The sequence below is a fragment of the Gigantopelta aegis genome, chromosome 4 (genome assembly GCF_016097555.1).
Source record: "Gigantopelta aegis isolate Gae_Host chromosome 4, Gae_host_genome, whole genome shotgun sequence".
Lineage (NCBI taxonomy): Eukaryota > Metazoa > Mollusca > Gastropoda > Neomphalida > Peltospiridae > Gigantopelta > Gigantopelta aegis.
The window spans coordinates 43,505,226-43,520,483 of record NC_054702.1 but is presented as its reverse complement, the minus strand read 5'-3'; the positions used below and the strand labels follow the sequence as shown (position 1 = coordinate 43,520,483).

The following is a 15,258-nucleotide window of genomic DNA, read 5'->3' as shown; positions in this document are numbered from 1 at the left end:
CTCAGCTATCTGTCCAGGACAGTGGGTGAGTGAGAGAAAAAAGGGTGCAGTGGTCCATTGAGTCATTAAAACTGGCTCTGGGTGGGAGCAAGTACCAGGCAGCGAATCCTGTACCTACCAGCCTTATGTCTTAACCACGGCACCATCGAAGCCAGTAACAAAGAATAAGTAAAGCATCAAGGTGCAAACTATCTCATCAAAAACTGAATAAACTGCACAATTTTAAGGCAGGTTACTGTAATTAATACCCTACATTTTAACGTGGGGCTTTATCTGAAACAAATCTAAAACTGACACTTTAGTCCGACACTTTATAAAGGTGCAACATTTCTTTTTTTACTATATGTATATATGACCACAAAAAACTATTACCTTATCTGAATTAACAACACCCATAAAATTCAAATAATCCAATGGAAGGCCTTTTCGAAAATCCAGATTTTCCTCCATAGCAGACTGCAGAGCTGATGGTAAGAGCTGAAAAAGAATTCAGAGATAAGTAGTATACAACTGTACCGATAGAAAATCTTTTACACTCTACAATCACATAGAGTAATATATATGGGAACAGTTTGACATATAATTTTAAAAAATTCTAAATATTTCCCCCAAACTATGTTTATTTCATATACATTACAGTACGAAACTCCCAAACTGGGAAAACATGTTTTATATCTCATCAAATACGTTACAAAATACTCCCAAAGTTTTGGCAGCTTCCCGCTGCCGTATGTTTATGGCAGACATTTAAGATCATTTATCTGAATAGCCAATGAAATGGTAATAAGTGCAAGATATTAGTTTGTGACCTTGTCAAATCTGTATTGAATAGTTGTACAATCAATTAATCACAGGGAAAGTTTAAACTATGATTAGGCTACAGACTTTTTGAATACTCTCTCTTTTAAATTCCACCAACAATTTTTTTTAAACATTTTGATTTGTATACAAGTTCAAATATTTGTATTGTGTTGTATTTTCCTTATAGCTTTTTATATTGTTTTTACATCATTATATATTAATTTCTATTTTTTATGTAAATTATCATATTCATATATTTACCCAATAGCCAATGTGTATTTGTGTGCTGGGGTGTCATTCATTTAGTTTTGTTTAATATACTCATAATTTTACATATGATGTATTATAAATGATAAGCAAGGTTTTCAATGAAAGTTACTTTAATATGTCCATTCCCCTGAGACAATCAAAACATGGTTATACCTTTTGTAAAAGATCACCCCAAGTGTTCTTCTGAAATGCAGACACTGTTATGTGTAGCGAATGAGCATCCGCACATGTTCGGCCCTGAAAATGTTCAATAACAAAAAGATACACAATATTAACATTATGACGTTCTATACAAAATGTGTTACAGACACTACATACTAGAGTAGATTCAACTAATCACATATTCGGCCCTGAAAATGTTCAATACAATAGGATACACATGATGATCAACACATAAGGTGGGACACACACTACATACAAGAGTAGATTCAACTGGTAAAACAGTCAATACATCTCAAGTAAAACAGATTATAGAAAAGTCAAGATGTTGAATTTGCGGATTTCCATGGATCTAATAGTTTTTCTTTTTAATGTGCAATCTCACATGAATTAAACCATGAAGTATTTTTTAGTTTCTTAAAGTTAATGTTGATACACATCAGATTAGATTTTAAAAATATATAAAGTGTCTGTAATGTGTTTGAGAGCTTTGTTTAAACAGCTTCAAATCAATTGAAATTTTAGGTTTTCCAGAAGCTGCCTGAAACCCGTCAAGTACAAACCTGGTGTATGGTCCCTCTTGGAAAATACAGCATATCACCTGCTTCCAGTATTTTGTCCAGAATGGGAGTTCCCAAGTCCTCCTGGCTTAAATTGTCTGAAGTAGCCAAACACAGAGAGTGGGTCAAATGTATAAATATCCAGTAAACTTACTTAAAATTATATACTAACATATTTATGGTTCATAAACTAAACAAATTCCATTCAAAGACTTTTACACAGCAGTCAAAATAATGGATGTATAATAGAATTTAATAATAATTATCTTCTGTAAGTCAGCAACTGGAATGTGAACTATGCACATAACATTGTAAGTATTCAAATTATATGATAACTAAATAAACTATGTATGCACAATTAATTATTAACTGTCGTAAAACACATGCTTGGGCAGCTTACCCCAATATATTTATTTAGTTTTATATTATATTAAAACTGTATCATGTAATGTCCAAAATTAAATGTAAGCGACTGTAGTTTCAGAAAATTAAAATAAAAACCATTTGGAACTGATTATTACGAGTTTAGTAAACAGCCAACATTGATCAAGACTAATTAAAAATAAAAATGTATAACAAGCATAGTTTGACTGAACTCCATTTCTTCACTAAGGCTGAGCATGTGCATATATCACAATAACTTGTAAAATAAGTAAAGTATTATGTGATGATGTAGCTACACTAGAAGAAGGTAGGTCAGTAGAATACTGACATTGGTTGCAGGAAACTTAATAATAAAAACAACAAAATTAACACAATATGAGATTTCAAAGACTTTCAAAGACCTAAAAATCATGTTTTTTTCATTCAAAGTCAAAGAATTTCAAGGAATTTAAAGACTGCCATGAACCCTGCACATTTCTGCTATGATTATCACATGACAGTTTAACCCTTCAAGTGCGTAATGCAACAATAGTTTTGATGAACATAATGGTCCACAATACTAATCATGACAACAGTCATTTTTGGAAATACCTTTTCATTTGCTTTGGTTTTAAAAATATTTCTAAAAATACCACAAAAGAATGATGTCACAATGGGAACGCCATACATTTAACCAATCAGAAATGACACCACAATGAAATAAATGTATTGTGTGTGCTGATTACAGGTTATTTTATAACAGCACTATAGCTGTTGGGGTTTCCATATATATGTAAACAAAATTCTTCCATCAGAGTTTCTCTTAGACTAATATTTGAAAACGATTCTGAAGATTTTAAATGCGAGTGGCTTCTGTTGAAAGATATCTGGACTGACAACTCGCTGTTCATGGAAAGATATTTCTTCATTGCAAAATCCATTTACAAACATGGCAAAATTTAATGAAAATATACTTGAAGTCCGTAAGAATTTATTTATTTACTCTTTTTATATATATTATATATTATTTATATATATATATATATATATATATATATATATATATATATATATATATATATATATATATATATATGGAAAACACTAGTCAATAAAACCAAGAGTTTTGCTGAAAGTAAAATAAAGATAGATGGCTTAATTACAGGTGAGTAATTAATTATATTATGTTATGTTTATTTATATATTTTTTTTATTATTATTTTTTTTTTTATCTAAATTTGTGATACACTGAACAATTTTAGTCGGTATAAACCTCAAGTGTTTATATTTTAATACTGTAGGACTTGTATCCTGATAAAAATAATTTTATCTGGTTTTTACACCTGAGCAGATAATAATTAAAATTAAATTAATTCTACACATAAAAGGAAGAAAAGCAGATCATAAAACAAGTTATGTTGACACTTTATTAGTGTATTTCTTCTAAGTAAACAAGATATTTAAGATCAAAGTGATTATTCTTTAATTTCTTTCACTTATTCAGTGCAGCAGACATTTACTATGAATATTAATGTAACACTTGAAGAGTTGATACTTTGTGAAAGTTTATTAGGTAAAGATGCTTTTCTGATTTTAAACCCAAACTGACTGAGGGCAGTCAATTGATGTTGTGGTCTCCAGAACATTCTACCTTGAATTTCACTTCTTTACATTACCACTTTATATTCATTTATTTTAAAAGATTAATATACTGAAGGAAAGAAATAAGGGAACACATCGAATTGTAGACCAAATGTAATTCACTACTAGCATAGTAATGTTTGTATTTCATATCAAGTTGTAATGTGGGATTGAATGTCTGTAGTGTTGAATGTGCTGCCTATATGTTCCCAGTCAACTTCTGACAATATGAATTAATTTTTGATGCAGTCATTATTTCTTGTTGCTATCTGTGTGATCCTTTATTTCTTTCCATCAGTATATTTATTAAGGAACATTCTGCTAAAGAGTTCCAACATGACAATAAGAATCATATTTTGATGCTTACCACTGGAAAATCTTGGCAGCATTTCAGATGTACTTCTGAAAAGAAAAATGTCAGGGAGTAATTTCTAAAATTTAACATCGCCGAAACTGAAAAACACAATGATAATGAATCAAAAAAATTCTTGAGAAAGTTCCTTGATACAAATTTCTTTTTTTTTTTTTTTTTTTTTTTTTTTTGGACACATTTTTGTTTTAATTAGGCCATCGTTAAGTTCGAACCATGACGTGGACCACTTGGTGAAACCCATTATCAACTCCAGGGATACATCCCTTCTAATGTCAAAAACTAGTAGACACATTACACATGTAAAACATACCTTGGGCTATAATCCTAGGGTACATCCCTTCAAATGTCAAAAACTAGTACACACATTACACATGTAAAACATACCTTGGGCTATAATCCTGGGGTACATCCCTTCAAATGTCAAAAACTAGTACACACATTACACATGTAAAACATACCTTGGGCTATAATCCTGGGGTACATCCCTTCAAATGTCAAAAACTAGTACACACATTACACATGTAAAACATACCTTGGGCTATAAAGTCTCCAATGTTTTTTGCCTTCTAACTGCAAAATAAATGCTTCTATGTCATCATAATGAGGTGCAAATCCTTGGGTGCCAGGAGGTGTCAAATAACTGGGGAAAACAAATCACATTGAAATATTTAATAAGCAAATATAGTGAATTCTACTCCACTGTGTTAAGTGTAAATGGTTAAAGGCTAAATAATGTGGGTGAAACATGCACAATACCAGGATCTCCATCCTTAAGCCCATGGGTTACAAAAAATAATATTGTATTTACCATTAAAAATTGAAGAAACTTTGTTCTGATAATTGTTAAATGTATTTCCCCCTTCTCAATTAAAAGTCAAATTAATAACTGCCCCTCCTCTGATATTGAACAATAATTATTATATACCCTGATGCTATCCTAACTTGCACCAACCAGGTATTATCTTTATTAAAGTATAAATATTATTCAAAACTTTTTAATTTAAACCCTGTGACTAATTTCAGATCAAACTATCTTTTCCAAGGTAATATTTTCAGTATTTAAGTCCAGGTCTTAAATATGGGAAATCCAAGTAATATTTGACTTCTAAAGCATGTAAAAAGTAGTCCGCAACAATAAATCTTGCTGGATAAAATAATATTTTAAGCGCATCTTTAATGAAGTATAAACGAGCGCCGGTAGTATGGGTGTATAGCAAGTGGTTACAAGTGCCTCTTAACAATGCCAGAAGAAACTACTGAACGCTGTCCGAAGTGATCAGACTAAGCCCACAGCTAAAAGCTGATGGGAAATGGCAGGTGTGTGTGGATGGTTACGAAACCTATAGTCCCCTCCGGTTGAACTGGCTAAGTGTAATTATGTTTTTTGAAACATATTTTATTAAATATATCTATTGTTGTCGATTATAACTACAATGCATTAATTACAAGCTATTTTCTTTTCTGTTATAATTATTATATTATAATTAATCTGAACAAAAACAAATTCTTAAGATTTACAGCAAATTTGATATAATGACAAAGTGAACCTGGGACGGTGTGGTTTTTGTAAGTGTCTTATTTTTTGTATACATTTTTAAAATGATCAAAACTTCTTATTTTATACTATAGATCCAATTTTCTGCCTATTGCCTAACTGAAATGTATTGTGTTGTCACAATCTGGCATCTCATCCCAAATTTTCATCTCCATTGATAAACCAAAACGTATAAAATTCATTTCTCTTAGAGCTAACTTATAACTAGATAAAACCAAACTCACTCATCAAAGGTTAGATCAAGGTTTCTGAATCAAGGTTTCTATGTGTTACCCAACTTGAGATTAACATTGAATTTGGGATCTAACCTGGGCTATGCATTTAAAATAAAGTGGAACATTCAGGATTGTTTAGATTAAATCAGATAACTTATGCTGTATATTTTTTTATTATTAAGTTCCATCTTTGTTATCTGCTAATTTTATCACTAAATGATGTTATTACAGTTATATTAACAAATATATAGAGGTTATTACCAGATTGTTTTTTGGTATCATCAATATCACATATTTGGAATAAAAATTATATTATGCGAGCCTCATTGTGGAGTGTCACCATAGTACATTTGCTTATATGTCAATAAATGTGGTGCCTTGATCTCGATTAATTTACATCTAATTTGCAAAGTTATCAAATTCTGAAAGTATGTGATCTGCAAAATATCACATACTTTGATTACACTGGATATGCTAGCTAATATATGATAAAAAAGCTGTCACACTATCATTTGCTTTTGATATGCATTACTCATTGCAAAACCATACTGTTTTGGTGTGCAACTTCGTTATATTTGAGGTTAAAATATTACTAACATATTAGCACCAACTGAGCAACCAAAGAATTCCTGTAGTTTCGCCAGTAACGTCCAAACACTTTTCGAGTATGTTTGTGGATTGAGCAGCCTCACCGAACAACCATTCTGAAAAACAGATCAATTGTGTTAACTAGAGGATTTATTTGTGTGTTTTTTTAAAGTATATAATATAGAGATAAAAACTCTTTCAAAACAGAACAGAAAAACAAATTGTTAATTGATTTCCAAAAAATTTCAAGCATGTAAAAAAAAAACATTGCACCATCTGTACTTAAAAGTGAATGATAAATTAATTCTGTATGTTAGTGAACAGTTTTTAAAAAGTGAGCTGAAGGCAATAAGGAAAACGTGTAAGCAAGTTCCAGTCTTTGATAGATTCATTAAGGACGATCTCTTACAGAGCACTGGAAGAAATCATTTGATGGACAAGGATAGTCAGTATAAAAACCACTGAATAAAGGATTTTTGAGTCTGAAACAATGAGAGAAACTTTAACCAAGCATTAACCAAGTTGTAACACTTGTATTCATCAAATTTGGCAATTATGAATTTCAAAAAAGGTGATTTTTATATTAATTTGGCAAAAATATAAGTGATGATTGACATTTTGTTGAAAAATAATTGTGCATTTCTGCAATTTATTCAGTTCAATAGATAATTTGGAAAACTGTTCACCAGAGCTAGCCTTGATTGTGACACATTATCAACATGTTTGTAATAACATGCATTAGATCTAGTGTGTCTATGCTTAAAAAAAAAAAATATATTCTGTATCTGCTACGAGTATAAATAAAACTGAACATAGATAAGCAAATCTTTTTTATAACAACACAAATACTGTATAAAGGACCATAACCTGCATTAAATAGTCATGTATCTTCCTTCAAAGTCCAGCACCCTGCCTAAATTTCAATTTAAAGGAAACACCAGTTTTATACTAAATATGAAAGTCATCCATTGAAGAATTCAAGAGGTGAAACAAATCAGAGAAACTTTAACCAAATTTTAGTCAGTGATTTACATGGACTCTTGGATCAAGAATAGATGTCTCGTAGGTGGTTACAACTGCCTCTTAATAATGCCAGAACTAACTACTGAACACTCTCTGAAGTGGTCAGACTAAGCCCATAGCTAAAATCTGATGGGAAATGACAGGTGTATGGCAGGGATAGCCACACGAGACAAGCACCTGTCACAGTTGGAGAGACCAGGACTGAGATGTGGAAGCGCACAGCGAAAGAAGTTAGAAGAAAAAAGGAGTTGCCAGATGATGAAGAAATTAGATGTAATTCAAAGCAGACCCTAATCTTGCCGGCAATTTTGCCAATAGTCAGCTAAGTCGCCAAGTTATTAGCAGTAGTGAGAAGTCAAAGTCGCCGTAATATTCTGGACCTAATCCGATTTCAAAAACGAAATCACACAACAGACGTCAACACCCCGACTTGTTTAGTGTCATAGCTCACTTTGCACCGTGTCACCGTCTGTCGGACAGTGTTTTTACATTGGCGCCAGACTGTATACTCGAGTAATCATGAACCGCCATATTAAATGGAAATGGTTTCTGTGCATGCCAACTGTAATGTACGATTGATTTGATCAAATAACGTGGAAATTGACAAAACGTTACGAAATGTACCAATAAATGTTCACATCACCTATTTTTTATAAAAAATGCTCCCCTTTCTTTTGGGAAGGGAGAATTCACTTCTACTTTTTCAATTCTAAATTATGGCCCGATTCAAAGGAGTAAAAAGAAAGGGGCAGTAGGATAAAAATAAGTAAATAAATAAAAAGAATAGGCGTTTGATGAGAAATAGTGACACCGTCTGTCAAGATCTTTGTGTGTCTTGCCCTGTACCTGGTAATAGTCCCACACCACTGGAGCATACGCTCGACCTACTGGGTTGTGCGTCTCTCGCTTGTCATCCTCATATGACACAATGTCCAGATTGGTAGTAAACTGAATATTTTCCTGCAAAACAAATTTGAAAGTTAAGTTAAGAAAAAGAGAAAAGTTTTGACCACTAGAGTACATTGATTAAATAACAATCGGCTACTGGATGTCAAACATTTGGTAATTCTGACTCGTAGGCATCAGAAAGAAAGAAAGAAAGAAAGGTTTTATTTAATGATGCACTCAACACATTTTATTTACGGTTATACAGCATCAGACATATGGTTAAGGACCACACAGATGTTGAGAGAGAAACCCGCTGTCACTACTTCATGGGCTACTCTTTATCGATTAGCAGCAAGGGTTCTTTTATATGCACCATCCCAGACAGGGTAGTACATACCACAGCCTTTGATATACCAGTCGTGGTGCACTGGCTGGAACAAGAAATTGCCCAAATGGGTCCACCGACGGGGATCGATCCCAGACAGACTGCACATCGAGTGAGCACTTCACCACTGGGCTACTTCCAGGATAATCTCCTTAAATAGTTACTTAGAACAATTTATGCCCGAAAAGGTCAGAAAAATAGAATTTTTAAAAGGAGGCAAGTTTAAAATATGTGATAAGTTTAGCTGACCTTTCTTAAAATTCCATCTAGATCCGAAGTACTGAACAAGCCTTGATTATAGTGAGGAAGATGTCGCTTCACCAACAGTGGCTTTCGTTCCCACATCTCTCTACAAAGAAAACAATAAAAACTACATATACATATTTATCAAATAACTACTTTGTTAAACCATTGGACATAACCATAACATAAATCATATATTTGGAGACGTAACTATGCAATTTTTAATTACATTAATATGCAAATTACATACCGATGACATAAAACTAGTTTCACCTGTCATGGTGACTCCTAAGTCATACAGCATCATATACTCTCTATCTACCCCCCCCCCCCCCCCACCACTGGGGTTATTGAGTAGCACCTTTGGTGCATTATTAGAGTTCCACGTCACATACACTTGGTCATGGGCTTCCATGACTTTGACGTATGGTGACGCAGTCAAGAGGAAGAAGAGGATCAGGAACAGGAAGAATGTGTCAGTGGTTTAAGGGGGGATAAGCTGGCAGCTCCTTCTGCATCGCCGCCCCAGCCCGAACCAAGCCGGTGAAGAGAACCAAGGCTGTTAGGACCAAGACGCCAGTGGAGGACCTCAACATCGCGATGTTGGAACCGCCTGCCACCCCTGCTCCAGCTTCTACCCAGACGACTCTGATTGTGTCATCGCCGCCACAGAAGGTAACCCCCATTGAGTCATCTAAAACTGGACTTGTGAAGCGGAAGACCGTCACTGCCCTGAGTGACCAGCTAGCCAAGGCAAGGCTTTCCACGTCTAGCCATGGCAGGGACTTCACCACTTGGAGCCTCCAGACTAGCAAGATCAAGCTCCAGTACACCAAGTACTTGGTCGGCGACACCACCAACGTAGACTCACTGCTGGGCAGACTGCAGGAGAGAACATTTAAATGCTTTCCAGACGGCAGTGAGCTGGCAATTGACGATGCGGACCTGGATGATGTAGGAATCTGTCTTGTGGTGATGTTATGCCGTGATGGTCTCTACCGACAAGTGATCAATAGGCAACATCACCGTCCAAAGGATTGTGAAGATCATTGTGTCCATTATGTTGATTAGTTTAAAATCTTGCTAAATCACAGGTGGAGAAAATGTGTACCACAGTTCAACGGTACATAGGCGCCAACCTTTCATCGAACCTTTGCCTCCAGGTAAAGGCTTAGTCAGACTTGAAACATTTTCGGCACCAATTCTAAAAACTTATGTTTATTTTTGTTCTAAATAGTCTGACCAACTTTATTTTGACAGCCCATCTACATTGCTAAAATCACTGGAATTCTTTTTGGGCTGAGCACTCAAAGTTTATTTTTGGACATAACTTTTTTCCAGACATGAGCAGAATGTTTATTCTCCATTTTGGCTTTAGGTCTTTGACCTTTTTCTAAATTTATTCCTAATTCCACCCCAACTCAAATTTATCCACCCACTCCTGTCCCGGAATTAGTCACTGGCGAAGTCAAAGATTCAGCCTGTGATGGGTGTGCCTGAAACCTTTGTGTTATAACAGCATTTAAAAAGAGTTCAGCTTCAGGTTCACCTGTCAAAATTGTTTAATAACAAACATGGCCGCTTTTAAAGTTGAAAATTGTGTCAGTATTGACAAACAAGGAAGTGGCACCATTAAAGCAAATCTACTTCACGGAAACTATATTCTTATGATTAATGGTTCCGAATATCAAGTTGAATTAACAGCAGAATGTTTTTTGTTATTAATACTGAAAACTGAGAATACACAAGCAGACGACATTAAGGTCGAGGACAGTCACTCATCGCACCCTCGTTTTGGTATCATAAACAATAAATATAACATATTTTACCTTAATTTCACTTCAAATATTAATTTTAATTTCAAATCGATATTTTGTAACAGTACAATTTTTTTATTACAAGGTTTTCTTCAAACAGTCAGGTGCTTCTGTAATTCTCTATTTCTCATTCCAGCCGGTGCACCACGACTGATATAACAAAGGTCGTGGTATGTGCTACGCAGTCTGTGGGATGGTGCATATAAAAGATCCCTTGCTACTAATGGAAAATTGTATTGGGTTTCTCTCTAAAACTATGTCAAAATTACCAAATATTTGACATCCAATAGCCGATGATTAATAAATCAATGTGCTCTAGTGGTGTTGTTAAACCAAACAAACTGTTTTGTAATTCTTAAAAAATATTTTTTCAAGAGCAATTTTGCATTGGAATTTTCCAGCGTTCTGAAAACGGAAACATCATGTACCCAGTTTATTGTTATTGCGAAGCGATGCCATGTGATGTCAATGGAATACTGACATCATTCAAATTCAAAGTTAAAAACCGGTCTACTTACCTTAGAACCTACTATTAAATTTGTTCCCAGTTCTATATTGAGCAAATTTTTTTTTACAGGTTGGTATGTTTTAATTTTAAATATTTTTAGACAAAATACTAAGGTTAAGTTTTAAAAAATGAAAGAAATAAAAAGTACCTTTCGTAAAACAGATCATTTAAAAAAATTCAAGTTTAATATTTTATATTTATTATGTACGAAGACAGACATCAATTTAAAGCTTAGAAAGGTAACTACATACAAATCGGTGTGTTAGCTAATTGACAATAACTGAAATGCATTATTATGCATAATGTGTCCTGCAAGATTAAAGTTATATGAACTTATATGAAATTGAATAATCATTAATAAGACAAAACTTTAATAATTATTTTCTCTACATGTGCTAGCAAGATTGTTATGACAAAGCAATATCCATTTGGTTCCACACAGTGATTTTTGAAAATAAAACAGAACAAGCACTTGTGATATTCACCTGAAGAACGTTTGCTTGGTGACAGGATGAATCAAGGTATCAAAGGCTCTCTTGGCTTCTGCAGTGCTGTCATACATCACTGTTGGCACCTGAGACTCGGAACAACTTTGGATCTTTTCATCAGCCTGCCAGTTTAAATACAATTTACCATTTGAACACAATCAGTATCAAAGAATGCCACTCGATGATTGGATAGCGAAAAGGATCAATGAAACTACATCAGTGGTGGACATTTTTTAAAACAGTGGTTACGGAGCATCGGTCGCAACAAAAATCACATTCCACATAATATTTTGTAATTCATTTGTTAGCCCATAGAACATATTACATACTTATCAAGATGTGTCGGGTAATAGGAAAGAGGGTTTAATAACAAATGAAACAAATAATAAATGTTTACATGTTTGCACTCTTTATGTACCTTAACAGTTGACTATATCTTCTAATTTTCAAGCTATCTTAATTCCAGGTGTATAAAAAGCAAACACATTTAGATTTATATCTTTTATGTTCTGTTCAAATTGATGCAAGCTGAGTTATTAATGGAGAATGATCTTAAGACAAAGCATATTTGAAGAAAATCAGTGTGAGGACCAACACATTTGTCAAATTTTACAACACTTTTTAATTAGTTTTTAATTAGGGGATAATCTCACTGTGTTTCGTTGATAACTATAAGATTTATCACAAAATCCAATAGTTAACAACAAAACAGTGTCATATTATGCCTATTCTAATACTACACCTATTAGGAGTATTTGTAAGACATTTTATTGTGTTTTTATCAAAGAAATCCCACAACCCTTAAAAACCTCATTATCTATTCTCATTAGTTACAATATTCAATGAAAATGATTGTAGTAAGTAAAAGTATGCCGTAATATTTTTACTTTCTCTTGACATGACATCACTGACTTAACAGTGAACCAAACAGCAAATTTATCAGTATTGTAGTCTGTATTTTGAACATGATTTATTGTAATACAGTATACACTAAAAATATAGTTTTGTTTGCTGTTAATTTCTGTTGCAAGACATGGATATGATTGGACTTTACATTAGTGAAGCGGTTTTTCCACCTCATATTGAATTATTTCGAGGAATTTGCCTGTATTAATTTTGGACAAAAACCACATTGATCACGTCTACAAGTTTATAACTTCTGCTAACATATTTGCACTTAATTGTTTATAAATACATAAAATAATATTCATTTACGAAAGGTTAAGTATTATTTTCGTAGGTTTTTCAAAATTGTAAGATATTTTAAAGCAGTTAATGCTGTTTAAAATTGTGTTTAAAAAATTGATAGTCATTCCATCGTCTTCATCAGTTTGTCCCAAAAAATATGTTCTAAACAAAAATGGTGTACTTCAGATTGTGATACAATTATTTCTGATGAACCTGCTTGTGACATTTTGGGAACACCAACTAGAAGAGCAGACCACAAGACACATGATTGAATTGACTGCTGCGATCGATCAATGACCAGACCTTACTTAGGGTGGGTGGATGTTCATTGCTGCTAACCAAGTATTCAAAATTACAATGGCATGAAATACTAATAAAATAATAACAATAACTTCATTTTCATCTGAAGTTATTAATTTTTATTTTTTATTATTTATATCAATGTTTAAATATATCGGAAGACGCAGAGTTACAGCACATCAGACGCATTCTTGGAACTTTGTCACCGTAATAAATCTGTGTTGACCATGACAGCGTACATCTATCATCCGATTTATCACGAAAATTAACCAATGGAAAAAAAGGCATATATGAAAGTTGTATTAGAATTATGGTTATATAGTGTCGGACATATGGTTATATAGTGTCGGACATATGGTTATATAGTGTCGGACATATGGTTAAGGACAACACATAACGAGAAAGTTAATCTGTTGTTGTCATGCTACAGGCTACTCTCTTTGATATGTACCATACCATGGCCTTTGTTACACCAGAGAAAAGGCTGAGTACAGCCACTGAAGGAAATCGATTCTAGACTAACACGATAATAAAACAAGACACATGGCACGTTACAAGATTTACATACTATGACCGTTATACCTCAGGCAATTCCTTCTGTTTAATACTAAACATATTCTACTTTTATTTTAGTACATACATTCAAATTTCCAACTCCAGATAGATCAAGTCCTGTTATTTCCTCTGCATAACTTTTATCTTTCTTTTTCAAATGTTTTGCAGATGGCGATATATTTGGTGGCAAAACCTTTGCCTGTCCCTTTGAAACTTTTGCACGTGGTGGTTTGTCTTGTCCCATGTTATGCATAGCTGTATCGTTCTTCGATGGCGACAATTCCATTTCATCACTTGATGACTTTGAGGCTTTAGCTAAAATAAAAACAAATATTTAACACATATTTTATAATTTTAGCAGATCAATCTTAAGGCTAATGCTGCAGTATTTACCATCACAGAGGTAAAATATACACTTTAAACATTATAACTATATCATGCAGTCTCTGTTAAGCAAAACCACTTACATTGTTATTAGTAAATTACTGTTCTGTAACTTTGGTCCATTCACTAACATCAAGAAATTTGTATGATACAAAAATGTCAAGTTTATAGATATTATTAGTAAACTGTCAAGAACTGGGAGAGTCAGAAAAAGAGAAAAAAAAGATAATGTTTACATTACTATTTAAAAACAAAATACTGTTTACAACAGACTAATTTCATTGTGGATTTCAAATCCTACATACAAACATAATAGAATTGTAAACATTATTATTTTCATTTTAAAAAATTCCAGAAGAGAAACTATTTTGTTTTTAAAAACATTGAATAAAAATTTTAATAAAATCAAAACTGATAATTGAAAAATATTTCACTATATTAAAACTCTACGAGAGTATCACAGAAAAATACTGAAAGAAGAAGGAATGTTTTATTTAACGACACACTCAACACATTTTATTTACGGTTATATGGCGTCGGACATATGGTTAAGGACCACATAGATATTGAGAGAGAAAACCTGCTGTCGCCATTTCGTGGGCTACTCTTTTTGATTAGCAGCAAGGGATCTTTTATATGCACCATCCCACAGACAGGATAGTACATACCACGGCCTTTGTTACACCAGTTGTGGAGCACTGGCTGGCACCGAGAAATAATACTGAAAGAATAAACACTTGGTACTGCGGTCCTAATTTCATTGACTATTAGCACTGCGATGTCTTCTATAACACATAAACATGTAATATGGGAGTGAATGTCAATCATGTGAGATTGAATGTCAATCATGTGAGAATGAATGTCAATAATGTGAGAATGAATGTCAGTAATGTGAGATTGAATGTCAGTAATGTGACACTGAATGTCAGTAATGCGACGTTGAATGTCAATAAT

At 33.3% G+C, this 15,258-nt stretch overlaps 1 protein-coding gene across 2 annotated transcripts in view; it reads right to left on the bottom strand.

Annotated features, from left to right (window-relative positions):
* LOC121370586 (ribosomal oxygenase 1-like) overlaps window positions 1-15,258 on the bottom strand; it is a 37,360-nt gene that overhangs the window by 10,670 nt on the left and 11,432 nt on the right. For both annotated transcript variants that reach the window (XM_041495904.1, XM_041495905.1), the window contains exons 6-15: window positions 14,006-14,235; window positions 11,875-11,999; window positions 9,071-9,170; window positions 8,395-8,508; window positions 6,535-6,641; window positions 4,700-4,807; window positions 4,162-4,196; window positions 1,794-1,888; window positions 1,225-1,308; window positions 373-477 (exon numbers count right to left, since the gene is read on the bottom strand). In XM_041495904.1, coding sequence (XP_041351838.1) covers window positions 373-477; window positions 1,225-1,308; window positions 1,794-1,888; window positions 4,162-4,196; window positions 4,700-4,807; window positions 6,535-6,641; window positions 8,395-8,508; window positions 9,071-9,170; window positions 11,875-11,999; window positions 14,006-14,235 — 1,103 coding nt within the window. The remainder of the gene's footprint in view (window positions 1-372; window positions 478-1,224; window positions 1,309-1,793; window positions 1,889-4,161; window positions 4,197-4,699; window positions 4,808-6,534; window positions 6,642-8,394; window positions 8,509-9,070; window positions 9,171-11,874; window positions 12,000-14,005; window positions 14,236-15,258) is intronic.